Raw genomic sequence first — 15239 nt, 5'->3', positions numbered from 1 at the left:
CATGATATCTTGGGACATTCCGTGTGTGACTCATAATAATTTGTGAAAATAGCCGAATTGATGCGGCCGTCATTTTGAATTCATTGAAAAACGTTTTTTCTCTACTCCTCCTTCAATTTTTTTCCAATCTTCCCCAGAATTGGCGTACATCATCAGCAGAGCAACTCTCACTCAGGCATTACTTTTATATTTGATATTCAAAACCGTTTGTCCGGTACAGCCAATCAAAATCAGCAACAAAGCAACCAAACAGGAATTTGGATAAAAACTCAGCAAATATTTGAGTTATCAACACTAAACTTGGTATATCGGTGGAAGACACTACAACATGTTACCATGTGCAAAGGCAACTTCATATCTCCACAAATGATTGATATAAAGCAAATTGAACTTATTGCTAACGCTAAAATAATGCTTTACACATCAGCCAGTCAAAAACTGATACTCTGATTCAATCACAAGTTCATATGAAGAAACCTGAGAATGTTTAGTACACAAATCTGTGAAAAAGTTGACTGTAAGATGAAAGGTCGATTTTTGATGAATATTTGAAACATGCATGCTTGGCTAATTTCTAGGGAAATTTCCAATGAAATGTGTCCCCTGCTCCTCCCCGCGCGCGCTCCAAATTCTCACACACTCAGCCTTCCCTTGACACACGCGCGGCCTTGGCAAGACGCACACGCAACATTTCAGGAGAGTGTGGGCTGACCAAGCCCCCACTCACCCTCAGCGCACGCTCCAAATTCTCACACACATACTGGCCCTTGACACATGGACAAGCTTGTGGGTTTACGGGTTTCTGTAAAGGGTGGGCTGACCAAGCACCTGCCTTCATTCCTTGGCCTAGTAGCCATTATGGACTAGTAGCCATTCAGTGGCTTATTTTTTATGTAGCTTAATTCAAAGTTAGCAACTTTATTTGTCAATCTTCTCAACTACCTAAACTCTCCAACCAACCAGAACTCGTGTATCATCTTGTTAGCTAATCAAATTGTTCGTAACAGGATCAGCTGATAGGAAAAACAACTTAAGTGACAATGTGTCAAGGAGCTAGCCTACATTCTGACTGGTTGTATCACAGTGTGGTATGGGAGCTGCACAGACAGGGACCGCAAGGCCCTACAAAGTGTGGTCCGTTCTGCTGAGTTCATCATCGGCAGGAAGCTCCCAGCCCTACAGGACATCTACCACACACGTTGCCTAAGGAAAGCCGGCAGGATTCTAAGAGACTGTTCCCACCCATCCTTCAGTCTCTTTACCCCGTTGCCTTCTGGCAGGCGTTACCGCAGCATCCGGTCGCGCACACGCAGACTGGACAACAGTTTCTACCCAAGGGCCATCAGGCTTCTGAATGGACTCTGATATGGACACTGATTTACTGCACACTAGTCACTTATACACTGTCACTTTAAGCTTCTGGTTGCACTATCAGTAACATTGCACTACTGTGCCTCACTGTACCGCCACCAGGCTCCTGTATGGTCATTGACATAGTCACTGATATGCATTTTGCACTATTGTATTGTACTCCACCTAGGTTAGAATAGGTTATAGGGTTGAAATAGGTTTTATGTGGCATTTAGGGCTAGTATAGTGTATTATTTATTGTTATCTGTAATTTAGGAAGTTTTAGTATTAGGGTTAGTATAGTCGATTATTTATTGCTATCTGTATATTTAGGCAGTTTCACTTATTTAAGCTCAGCATAGATGTAGATTATGTTCTGTGTACTTATATGTTATGTTATGCCAGGTGCTTGCGTTGTCTTGTCTTAAGAATTTCAGTGCCCAGTCTGACCTTGTGTTGTTCTGTGTACCTGACAATAAAAGACTTGAAACTTGAAGTTTCAGGCTTTGAAATAACAGTAAGTTGGTTGCTGAGCTTTAATTAAATATTGTCAAACCCTGTCAAAAGTAACACAACATTTGAGTTAGAGGTAGTTTTTAAACATCTGATGGTATAATGTGTTCAAGTTGGAGAGTGTAAGCTGTCTTGTTTCTTCCGCTTGTTGAGTGTACTGTAGATCGAGCTGGCTGGAGATGAGAGACTGAGCTGGCTGGAGATAGTAGACTGATCTGGCTGGAGATGGTAGACTGATATGGGATGGGAGATTTAGCTGACTAGTCCCTGAAGCTACTGAAGTGGTACTTTGCCTCTGAAGCAACCCGATCCCTACCACGGATATACAGTCAGAGGTTCTCATCCATTTGCCTCTCACCAGCAACTAGCAACTTGCCTCTCACCAGCAACTAGCAACTTGCCATATATGTGTGTATTACACGCTATACATTTTTACTTAGTCTCTTTCTGCTAAATGTCCGTTTGGTGTATGTTTCCCCTTTGCATATAATGCAGTTTAATGGGATGGCTAGCTCACTGTGATATACCAACTCTGGTAAGGCTTGAGCATAGGGCTCGAATTGTAGTTGCTGATTCCTCAGGTAAAGGTTGCTTTACGGCTTGTACCTCTTTGTATTACTAGACAAAAAGGAAGGAAAGAGAGTAGTTATTTTAGATCTCATTTATTGAACTATATATTTACTTATTATAAAAAAATATTCACATAAATGCACTTCCAATGAACGTAACATGAGTTGTGTGGTTGAATAGAGGGGGGCAGGATAATGTGTGTACAATCAAGAATACTTTGTCTTTCCTGCTACAGGCCTTCTTTGTCCTAACTGTCCACTGCCCTGTCCGTCCTGTCTGTGCCCTTATTAAGCATGCAATGTATGTCAACTGATTTTCTAATAAAATGTATGGTGCACATAGATTGTAACAGCAAAACTGATTCTGTAGTAAGTTATTTGTATACACTGACCCCACTGTACATTTTGCCATAACAAATATTGAATTTCATACAAAACTTCTGTTTTTAAAAACCTTCTGTAGCTTAGTTCAAAGTTAGCAACTTTATTTGTCAATCTTCTCAACTACCTAAACTCTCCAAACAACCAGAATAGGCCAAGAGTAACTACCACACCACAAATGGTGGTCGCTACAGGCCACGCCCTAAAGCACTTCACTTCTTGTGAAGATTAAAGCACTTCACTTCTTGGCTTGAAATAAGGGCCCTTGTGGATCTTGATGTTATTGCATTTCAGATTTGGTATCCCATTGGAAATTCTGCAGCATTGATTTTTCTATACAGTTACAATTTGTCAAGAATATACATTTTTCAATGGTTCGCAATGCTTTACACGTAAGCCAGTCAAACAAGTTCATATGAAGACTCTTGAGAATGTTTAGTACACAAATCTGAGAAAAAGTTGACTAAGATGAAAGGTCGATTTTTGGTGAATCTTTGAAACATGCATGCTTGGCTAATTTCTAGGGAAATTTACAATGAAATGTGTCCCCTGCTCCTCCCCGCGCAAGCTCCAAATTCTCACACACTCATTCTTCCCTTGACACGCGCGGGCTTGGCAAGACACACACGCAACATATCAGGACTGTGTGGGCTGACCAAGCACCCACTCATTCCTTGAATATCAGCATAGGCCCTTGAGGACCTTGGTGTCATTGCATTTCCTACTTTGTATGCAATAGTAAAAAGGTCTCCAAATCCTGACACATTGACAGTACAGGCCAAGAGTAACTACCACACTTTACCCAAAGCCCATGTGGAAAAAGTTTTTAAAATCCTGAAACATTAAAAGTATAGGCCAAGAGTAACTACCACACCACAAATGGCCCACCATTACCCATAGGTGGCGCTACAGGCCACGCCTTAATGCATAAAGATACAAGGCTTTGTGGAATGGATAAGCTCACCAAGCCCCCTTCCTTCACTTACTGGCTTGAAATAAAGGCCCTTGTGGATCTTGATGGTATTCCATTTCAGATTTGGTATGCCATTGGTAATTCTGCAGCATACATTTTTCTATACAGTTACAATTTGTCAAGAATAAACATTTTTCAATGGTTCGCAGTGTTTGGAGGAATCCGCCATTACTGCTTGCAGTTATATTTATTATTATTATTCTTAAGACTGGGTGTCTATGGCAGGCCCTAGAAGCGCTTGGTCGAAAGTTGTGAAATTTGGCACGCTCATTAGGGACAGTCCCCTGGTCCAATTCACAAAGTTTCATGTCCCATACTTTGGCACTCTAGCGCCACCAACGGGTCAAAGTTGGAGTTTGAACCGTATGTCCCATTTTCAAAAATGAGGTACCATTGGATTCCCTGGATCAAGCCGAGTGCAATGCACACCATGGCGTCAATTTCCGGTTATATAGATTTTCCGCTATTTCCGGTTTTATCAAAAACCTTTAAAAGCCTACTCCTCCTACAAATTTGGTCAAATCTTCTGCAAAATTACCAGATATGATCTTCAGACCAAGCCTCACAAAAGTAATCGAAGGATATTTGATTTTCAAAACCGTTTGTCCGGTACAGCCAATCAAATTCATCAGGAAGACCAAAAGGCAATTAAAAAAACGTGTGGCATTTGCCAAGGCCCACAGCCTGCTAAAAGGATGGACGCTGGAAAAGTGGCGGAAAGTGGGTTTCTCAGATGAATCTTCGGTGGAATTACATCACAGCCGCCGCAAAGATTGCAGGAGGCCTACTGGAGCGCGCATGGATCCGAGATTCACCCAGAAAACTGTTAAGTTTGGTGGCGGATAAATCATGGTCTGGGGTTACATCCAGTATGGGGGTGTGCGAGAGATTTGCAGGGTGGAAGGCAATATCAATAGCCTAAAATATCAAGATGTAATATAGCTGTAAGCAGCAATGTGGTGGCCAAGCAGGTCAGATGACCCAGAAGGAACTTTCGACATCTAGTGAATGCGGTGTACCTGGCTTCCTTTACAGTGGCTTACAGTCTCGCTAAACAGAGAATCAGAGACATGACAAGCTTGTCAGCTTTGGCTGGATTCGAACCTCTGACGTTGCCAGGACACCAACTTATCCTAGTGAGCTATTCTCAGTGCTGGAAATCACAGATTTCAGTTACTGGGTAAAAATTTGATTTGTCCAAAGTTTAAACAGCTGTAATTCAGTTATATTTTGACATGTAAAGGTGATTGTGGTCTGAAGATAATCTGTGCCAAATGAGGTGAATATTTGATATTTACCAAAAACAGTTCATTCATTTAAAATGGCGGCCACATCAATTCAGCTGGTATCACAATTTAACATGTGTCAGACACAGGATCGCCCCCTAGCAGTTAGATGACACAACCTTTTGTGGACCTCTTTGGAACACGGTCCTGAGCACCTGTACCAAGTTTGATGTCGTTTCAGCAAATATTTCCCGAGATATGATCTCACGTCCTGTTTTGGCGGCTTCATCGCCGAATTTGATCAGCTTTACCGAAATGTGAAAGGGTTTGTGAGGCTTGATCTGAAGATAAATGACAATTTTTTGCTTATTGCAGCGCCACCTAGAGGTGAAATGGCATGAACTATTTTGGACCTCTTTAGAACAGTGTCCCTAGTCCCTATACCAAATTTGGTGTCAATGCAGTAAAGAAGTGCTGAGATATGACCTCACTTCTTTTATGGTGGCTTGGTTGATGACTTTGATTGGCTGACGACTTTGATATGCTGTTCCAGTCAATAGGTTTAGATAATCAAAAAAACGGAGGGGAGGGGAGGAGGAGGAGGAGGAGAGGAAGAAGAAGAAGAAGAAGAAGAATACGTAGAAACACTTAAGGTGGCTTCGCCGCTTCGCGGCTTGGCCACCAATTAGCTACCTCTAACATTACCAACCATAAAAGGGGTCAAATTTTGCAGCAGGATGGTGCTCCATCACATACTTCCATCTATACATCAAAGTTCCTCAAGGCAAAGCAGATCAAGGTGCTCCAGGACTGGCCAGCCCAGTTACCCGACATGAACATCATTGACCATGTCTGGGGTAGAATGAAAGAGGAAGCATGGAAGATGCAACCAAAGAATCTTGATGAACTCTGTGAGGCATATAAGACTGCTTTCTTTGCTATTCCTGATGACTTCATCAATAAATTGTATGAATCATTGTCGAAACGCATGGATGCAGTCCTTCAAGCTCATGGAAGTCATACAATATATTAAATATGGATCTCAAAGCACCACTACTTCATTCACTTATGTTATGCAACATATTTTTGTATTTGAAGTAAATTATTTCTTTAATTTTCACATTACTTTCTGTAGACGACAAAACTTTTGTCTTGCCAATTTCTGACCTTTCTGTGTTCATTAAATGATCAATCTTCAGTGAAGCAAATTTATTTTAGTATATTAAACATAATTTGGGGGGGGGGTTTAGCTTTCATATGAGCCATTTCTAAAACCAATTGATTAATTAAAAGTCAGTCAATAGTTGTTTCTACAAAATGGATAAGTGACAAGACTTTTGTCAGGGACTGTAGATGTCGAAAGTTTCTTCTGGGTCATCTGACCTGCTTGGCCACCACATTGCTGCTTGCAGCTATACTTAGATATATTTTACTAGAGAATAATTCATTTTTCAATGAATGAGGAATGTATTTTCTGTTGGTGTATGTCGGTACATTTCTTGTTATGGATAGAACCATGGACAAAGGGGGAACCTATTTTTCTTTCCACTTTTAAATTGTTGATTGTTGCTGACAGGATGGGTTTGCCGGTGCACTACATCAAAAGAGACACACGAGGTGCTGTGCTGGTGGCATGTACGAGGTAGTTTATAAACAAAAAAGCCAACGCATAAAAGAAGTTACAGAAGTCAAATACGTTTTATTTTTAAGAATAAGCTGTCCACGTTTATTCCTCTAGAGGCCAATGAGGTGTTTGTCGTCTTAATTGCTTTTCTGTATGTGAACATGTGTAATTAGTCAATTAAGTGTACTTTTCGTATGTGTTTAATGTGCAGTTTATTATTTGTTTTGTATGTACAATTTGTTTATTCTGTGTAAAACACTTTAGAAAAGTAATTGAAGTTTATGTTTTTACTTTCTTAGTTCTGACGGCATTGTTGGGGAATTAACGCTACAATAAATGTCAGTTGAAACCGACAAACAACTTGGCCTTTCATTTAACCCGAGAGGAGTAACACTAAATGATAGTGTGTCTGACCACGCTCCTCATGTCAAACATTACAGGGATAATACAGAATGTAACAGTTTTAAATAAAGTGAAAAGGGCTTTATTCTGTATAATTCTGTTGTGAAACTCAACAATGTAGGTTATGTCTAGATAATTGTGAATGAAATCTGACAACACAAAACCCTGAGACAATAAACCTATGAACTTGAAATGAACACACTAAGGCATAATAGAACACAATTTTAGAAATTAAACATATACAAATTTAAATGTTATGTAAACTGACTCAAAGCCATATGACAGACTCCTTGTTTTTAACTTTTTTTGTGTTTAACTTTAGTACTGAAATTTTGCCCTTCTCTCCTTGACAGATGAAAATTTCTCGATGACTCTGTGGTTAAAGTTGGGGATGTTTTTGATGAGTTTCTTCTCCATAGAGAGCATGGCAAATGCATTGAGACGATCCTGTGACATTGTGTTCCTGAGGAAGGTCTTTATTCTCTTCAGTGTTGAGAAGCACCTCTTAGATTCAGCTGTAGTCATGGATTGTGATGAGGATCTTCAGCAGAGCCACAGTCTCCGAGAAGGTTTCCTGCAGGTTGTTCCCCATGAAGAGCTGGTACAGAGCCACAGCACCACTGCAGTTCTTGAACTCATCAGTGCTGTAGATGAGTGACAGTTCTGTTTTCAGCTTGTTCTTGTTCAGCAGTGGATAAGCCTCCATGGTGGTGTTCAGTGCTGCCTCAGGGAACTGTTTGTTGTACTGCTGGAATTTGTCTCCCTGCAGCAGTGTAGCACTGATCAGGTGTTTGGTGAATGCAAACCGCTGTTTTGCATAGCCCAAGATGGTGTCACAAACCTCTGTAGCTAACCTCTGAAGTTCACCTGGGCCCAGTGTGCGGCGTTTCTTGGCCAGCTGCTGCTCAGATACACTAGGTGTAGGGATAGAATTTCTGATTGTTTGTACGTTGTCTGTGAACTGCTGCATGATTCCCTGGACAAAGACTGAGTCTATGGTCAGCTTCTGAAGCTGACTGTAGAGAATGTCCACATGAGGCATGATGGAATGGAAGGGCTTCAGGAAGAAGCTAAAACTATCATTTTCCAGTTGCCTCACAAAAGCCCAGCTTCTCGCATAGTGGTAGGATCAAACTCGCCAGAGTCCCTGATAGCTTCAAAACACTCGAGGAGATCATCTTTGTGCTCAAACACAGTGTTCACAATGCGGCTGTGGAAGTTCCATCTTACTGTGCTTGCTCTCGGGAGTCTGTGTGCCACCACTCTTATCAAGCACGCTGGTTCTCTAGGGAGATCTTGAAAAAAAGGTGGAAAATCCAGCCAGGTCAGAGAAGAACTGACTAACTCCAGAAATGTGAGATGTCACCTGCTGCATGATAAGGTTGAGTTGGCGAGCATAGCAGTGGACATAGTGTGCATTTACATACACATCTTGCACCTTCTTCTGCACACCACCTGTGGCTCCTCTCATCACACTTGCACCATCATAAGCCTGAGCAATAAGCTTGCTCTTCTGGTCATCAGGGAGAATGGAGCTCAACCTATCCAGAAGGGATGTGGCAATGGAATCAGCTGTGGCTCTCTGGAGCGGTATAAACTCAAAAAACCTCTCTTGCACATCATGGGCTTTGTCAATGTAACGGATCACAAGCACCAATTGACACTGAGTGGAAATTTCTGTAGTTTCATCAGCCTGGATGGATAGAAAGTCCAAAAAAGTGATTTCTTCTCTTAAAACTGACAACATACAGTCAAGGAGTTCATTCTGTGCGGTCTTCGATGTTCCCTTAAACACAGTAGCAGTCTGCAGATGCTCTTGGAGAACTGCATCTAGTGATGCAACTAAATCTACCAATCCTCTAAAAACACCAGGATTTTCTGAGCTTTTACTCTCATCATGGCCACGCAGGGCTATTTCAAAGGCACCACAGAACTTTACACAGTCTATTATTTAGACAAGATGTGCCTTTTCAACCTCCTCATTGTGCTTACATATCCCCATACTGTAGCCTTCATCAAGTTCAGCAGATATGTTTATTTTTCCAAACATGGCTAGTCTCATTGCATTTTCCATGTGGACCCTTGTTTGCTCATGTTTTTTACTTTTTTCTGAAATGTGTTTCAGATCCCTCAATCCTGTCAGGGAAAACAAAATAAAGCATTTGTTTCTCCACAACCAGTTAGCCAACTTGTCTTGCTATAGCAGGTCCTTGAAAACGAGTGTATTTTCTTCCTCTGTCATTCGACTGTTGCTGAATTAATATGTCAGGCCGATCAGGTCCAAGCTCCTTCACTTTGAGCTTCTCTTGAAAGTTTATTTTTGAAAGGGCGTATTTTTTAGCGACTTTACTGAATTGTAAGTTTCCATCATCAGCTTGCTAGCTTTATAACATTAGAGCTCAATCGGTAGCTAGTTCAGTCAAAGAACGTATATTGACTATTGATTATAGTGCTTCTATACTCTTTGGTTCAGTTCTGAGAGAACACCATGACAACGTAAATACTACTTGTCTTGCTATAGCAGGTCCTTGAAAACGAGTGTATTTTCTTCCTCTGTCATTCGACTGTTGCTGAATCAATATGTCAGGCCGATCAGGTCCAAGCTCCTTCACTTTGAGCTTCTCTTGAAAGTTTATTTTTGAAAGGGCGTATTTTTTAGCGACTTTACTGAATTGTAAGTTTCCATCATCAGCTTGCTAGCTTTATAACATTAGAGCTCAATCGGTAGCTAGTTCAGTCAAAGAACGTATATTGACTATTGATTATAGTGCTTCTATACTCTTTGGTTCAGTTCTGAGAGAACACCATGACAACGTAAATAAACAACTTCTTAAATGTGTTGAGTGATGTGATTGGATGTGACAGACATAACAGGCCCTATCATAATGTATTTGAAAAGCCCTCTAGTAAATCAGCAGTTTGGGGTTCTGCGCCCCGACGAGGTCCTGTCTCTTGCATTGAGAGGAGCGAACTACGCATGTACAACTTATAGCGACAGTCAATGGGCTCCTTGAGCAAGTAACTTGCGCCCAGCCGGAAATACGTGGCCTATCAGCTAACTTTAGACAACGTAGATTTTTTTTCTTCCGCATTTTATAGCAGATTTAACATTCTATTAGCTATATATTATTGACTTTAGCTACTCATTAGACATGTTTTTCTTTCTTTTTAAGTCTTATTCAATAAGTTTCAGCTTTCAGGTTGGAATGTGATGCAGCAGTGGTGAGGCGGCGCCCTAGCGCCCTCTATGAGCCGGCCGCTGCTGATACTGACATCATGAAGTCATGTAACATCCACAAACAGGTTCTTAGCATCTATGGTTCAAAAACATGCCATTCTACCTCTGCCTCAGCCTCAATCTTGTCCTCCTTGACCATTTTCTCCACCATGCGCTCAGCAAGGGGCAGGAACATGGTCTGGGCCAGCTTCTCATCCTGTGCTGAGATTGCCTGAGAAAACACAAGAAGTACGTCCATGTTTAGAGTGATGACAAATACTGATTAATAAAATGCTGCAAATGTGTGTAATTAGGCTGTTCGTTTTTAGTTAGGAAGGACAACCATACCTGCATCACCAGGCTCATAACAGACCAAAAGTAATAGGGGTTCTTTGGAACAATCTTGTAGAGAGTCATTCCTGCCTGGAGAGAAGACCATAAATGGGTATAAAACCTCACAGATCCCACTGTTCCACCTTACTCAGACAATACTAATTCTGAACTAAACTCTATTTTATGGAGTACATAGATGTGTATTTCATTATTTCCATGTTTTTACAAGATTTCATTTAAGCTATTAAACATGTTCTTTTGTACAAAAATAAGACTCTAACCTGTTGCATCTTCTTATACTCCCCCACTCGAGCATAGGCCATGAATAAGTGAGAGTGATACTCCTCGCTCAGGGGAACCTTCTTCACTGCAGCCTCATACAGCTTTGTAACCAACTCAGCTACGCACACAGAGAAAGAGCATAACCACACATTTTCAACAGCTAAAATAATTGTGTGTGTGCATACTCACGGCGTTGCATCTCTCTGTACAGTATGGTAAGAGCCTGTAAGGAGTTGTCATCAGTGGGCTCCAAAGTGGCCACTTCCTGTGCCAGATTGAAGGCCTCATCTTGCTTTCCTGTCCGTTGAAGACCTATGGACTTTAGGACCTGGGTGAAGATAGCGGAGAGGATCAGCTATTAAAACAGCATCAATAGCAACGTTTTGCAAAGCTATGCTAGCCTGTGTAAAAAGTACAAGCCATTCAACACAATCCAGTTTCATCTGCAAGATCCTAACAACATAAAGGGGTCATAATGGAAATCAGAACAAGACTACATACCTTAGCACAGTGGAGATCCTTATGCTTCTTTAGCAGTTTGTCAGCTTGCTGGATTGCCATTTTGTTATTGCCATTGTCAAGGTAATCTGAGAAAAAGACAACAGATTCAGAGCACCAGCACATAGCCTACATAAAAACATGCAACCTTAGGTTACCCACGGTGTCCAAAGGAAGGATCGTTTAGTTTAGCAAAACTAGCAATTTTAGCTAGAATTTGGAAGGATTCAAACCTAAATATATTACCCCCTCCCTTCAAAGCCACTCAAAGCACAAGAACACGCTGCCTGACTACCACCAGGAGGTAGGCAGACAGACAAGTATCCCGTCCAATCACTGCAATCTGCCAAAATGCAGTCCGAACATTATAGTCGGTCTGAACTTAATGATTGGTCTAGTTTTTTACAGTCCTGTGATGCCTGCAGATTTCGGATTTATTTCATTTTACTGTCAAACCTTTAGATGTTGTGGTTGCTATAAGGATGGAAGGAACTTCATGTCAGCAAGGACAAAAAAAGTGTCTCAACAACATTACCGACCCTGCCTTTAAGACCATGAGTTATACACAACAGTAGCCTTTGGCCTTTTAGTATCGTCAAATAATGATAATATATCAGACCACAATGAAGGCACAAACTACATTTCCCCAGGTCACAATAAGTAGGGTCCAGAAAAAAATAAGTGTGCCACAGTGAACTGCTTATCTAAAATGAAGGGGAAAGGAGAGTGAAATGCCTAAAAGCTTTAACACTACAAGCTTAACTATGACTGAATGAAAATACGCTCTACCCTTAAACTTCATTACTAATAATTGACTCCCCGATTTGTCTTAAATCGCTGGTGTAGCTTGTCACTGCAGTAAACAACGATGTAATGTTGCTTACTAGGGCAACTAAGACACCAGATGAGAGGATGTTAGCTAATTAGCTATATAACTACGTTCGCTGGTTAACAATCTAGCTAGCTCTACATAGCTACTGCATCAACAGGTACATAGGTACATTATATATACATATTATCCCTTTCTGTGAGCAACAATTGCAACAAACAGTTCATTAACAAGTAGCCTAGCTAGCAGCATCAAAGTAGTTGTCAAATAAACCGAAGATACATGATTGAGACACCGTGGCAGATTCTGGTGTTGTGCTAGCGAGCTGAAAGTTTGTAGTTTCAGTTTGATCATTACGGATTACACCACCAGGTAATTTTACCAGTAAATTAGAAAACAGGCGCTGCTAACGCGTTGCTTCTATGAGCTATCTGTTGACTGACACACGCCAAGGTGCACTGTCATTCGGCGCTTCAGGGAAACTGTATCACTAAACGGGGCTAGCGCTTTAGGGGCCGCAGTGTTCCCCACCAGCCATCGAACGAAACCTGCCCAATGATGGGCACTATGATATGTTGCTAGAAACAAGTAATTAATCAGGCACTTATCAATTATTCCCTGTTAATCGTTACCGTAAATAGGCCTAAGTCTTCTGTCGTTAGGGTCTTGCACATGGCCTCTCGTCGCCATGTTGGAGGTTACATGGATAAATGTCGGAACATGCGCAAAAGCCAAGCTGACAATAAAGGAATATTTCACACAAATAAAATGTGTACGTTATTTTATTTTTTATCATTACTGTTTAAATCAGTTTAAATCTGCGGTGCCCCAATAAAATCTCGAGTTTGAGTTTGAACAATTTACTTTATTAGTAGTGTATTCGTTTAGATCGTTAATCCTAGAAAAAATGAAATGTATCTAAATGCAACGTAGTAGCCCAATCATATGGAAGCAAATCATGACCACAATTCAAATGAAAATGCATTTCCAGAAATGCATTTTCATTTTAAGAATGTGGCTGCATTATTTGACTCATAAATACAATTAGTAATCAATTATCCTATTTGCATTTTCTTCCTCAAGACTGCACATGTTATGCCATAATCAAAAAGAAAACAGAGCGGACATTGCATTTTCATTTTCGTGTTCTGCCCGCAAAGAACTGCCCATAATTCGAAAACGAAAATGCATTCTGAGCGGCGCAGCAGAGTGACGTCAGTAGGCGCTCTTCTTCAGCTCCCTGCTGACTGAGCTACCCATCTTGTTCGGTAGGGGGCGGTGTGCACATACGCATTGCATTACATGGCAAATGTGCCGGGAAATTGATTGAATTGCCGGGTCTTTGGAGGACGCATCACAGATCATGGCGCTCCTTCAAATTGTGCAGACACTAGCTGTTGTTTATCAATCCGAAGAACGCTGAGAACGCAAGTACATTCTTTTGAAGAACATTCTTGCAAGCGTCTTTGCGAGAATGGTCTTGCAAGGACGCAAGGACGGAGAATGAATTGAGACGGTTAAGGTTTTCCTGGACTCGCAGAATTATGATAACAAAGCTAAAAAATGGTCCCTCTACCTGTAATTTTACGTTTTCTGTAGCCCTTGCTAACTTACAGTACCTAATGTTAACTAGGTTATCGAAAAGTTGGAGCAAATTTACAAATTAGCCGTTTCATCAATAAAACAAGAACATTTTCAGCGACTACACTGTCTATTTCTCGTCACATTTTAATTCCGATGCTGATTTACAAGTAGTCTACTGTTCAGCTGAAATGTGAAAAGTAAAAAAATACAGTTGTGAGGTTTGTCCGCCTCGCCTGACATCTTGCAATGACTTCTGGGGAATCAGAAGCGTTCTCGCTGGTCAAGTCACCATCCGATGCATCCTCGATAAAAGGGGCGGATCAAGAACATTTCCGGGTATTTTTGGCGTTCTTGGTGACTTGTGTCAGAGAATGTCTAATATAGAGAGAACTGCCACTCTCTGGAAACTTCCGGGTTCTGAACTGGTTGCAATTCCATGTGAGGGCGCTAACGAGCGAGTGCAGAATGAATGGAGGTCTATGGAGCGGTACCCCTCAAAATCCACTTTTCTCAGGATATAATTTTTTGTCCAGTAATTTGAATTCTGAATTCGAAAGGGGAGGCCAAAAAAATACACACTGCCGGGTTTTAGATTTTTTGAAAGTCGTCTTTCTGTTCTAAAAAGCTTTTGAAAATGTCATTGACGTCATACACATCGTACGACCAGAGCTACTGCTTGACGGCAAGCTCTGGTCACTTACTTTTTTCTTTCAGGGCATCGACAACGCAGCTGACAGGTTAGGCTCTCCCTGTCAATACACATGCTAGAAAGAGTTTTGGCTTGCTAATGTTGTTGCTAATATTGCTTATGCTCTGACATTCTGATTCCGCTTCGGATGCCATCAAGCGGGAGCTCTGGTCTTATCAGTCCTTCACTAACCAATCAGCATTTATTAGCAGAATGCTAGCGTGTTATGTGCAACAACGACTCACCATGTAAGAAATCAAAAGGACATGAGTACTCGTTCATTCAACTTTCGACCTATAATCCATGTTGAACATGCACAAACTACAATCAAATCGGAGATTTTTCAACGACAATCAGGCGAAAGAGACAAATGTAGCCGTTTAGCTCCATAGACTCCCATTCAACATGCACTCGCTCGCGATCACCCCCAGTGGAACTCTGGTGGAACTGCAGCCAAATTCGGTACAATGGGGCTTAATAGGGAGTGGCAAGGCTCTCCTTAAACAGGCTCTGCTTGTGTTCTTTGGATTAGAACCGTACTTGGGCAATTAAGGTTGACGTCAAACGAGTTTGCAAGAACACAAGAACGGAAAAAATCGTGGATTGATAAACAGCCACTGATAGAATTAGCTGAGCTGGTAGAAACTAATAATATATTTGAGTCTGATGCCCGTGACCGAGTAGAACAAGTCACAGAGAGCTTGGCTGCATACTCTGCCGTCACAGACGTACACATTAATGAGGTTGACATAGTCAACCTCTCTTCAGTC

General features: G+C 41.3%; 1 protein-coding gene across 5 annotated transcripts in view; it reads right to left on the bottom strand.

The window, feature by feature from the left end:
• Positions 1 to 12928, bottom strand: part of naa25 (N-alpha-acetyltransferase 25, NatB auxiliary subunit) — a 40574-nt gene extending 27646 nt beyond the window's left edge. For 4 of the 5 annotated variants that reach the window (XR_014740892.1, XM_084686557.1, XM_084686558.1 and 1 more), the window contains exons 1-6: positions 12830 to 12928; positions 11372 to 11457; positions 11060 to 11198; positions 10870 to 10988; positions 10604 to 10678; positions 10380 to 10487 (exon numbers count right to left, since the gene is read on the bottom strand). Coding sequence is in view for 4 of the 5 variants with exons in the window: in XM_084686557.1 (XP_084542683.1) it covers positions 10380 to 10487; positions 10604 to 10678; positions 10870 to 10988; positions 11060 to 11198; positions 11372 to 11457; positions 12830 to 12887 (585 nt within the window). In the remaining variant the exon portion in view is untranslated. Of the gene's footprint in view, positions 1 to 10379; positions 10488 to 10603; positions 10679 to 10869; positions 11199 to 11371; positions 11458 to 12829 lie in introns of those variants that run through there. The other variant, XM_084686559.1, reaches the window with a different exon arrangement.
• Between the last annotated feature and the right edge of the window lie 2311 nt (positions 12929 to 15239).

The sequence above is a fragment of the Hypomesus nipponensis genome, chromosome 22 (assembly GCF_054491055.1).
Source record: "Hypomesus nipponensis isolate SF chromosome 22, ASM5449105v1, whole genome shotgun sequence".
Classification (NCBI taxonomy): Eukaryota; Metazoa; Chordata; class Actinopteri; order Osmeriformes; family Osmeridae; genus Hypomesus; species Hypomesus nipponensis.
The sequence above is the reverse complement of the archived record's forward strand: the minus strand, read 5'-3'. Positions and strand labels throughout refer to the sequence as shown.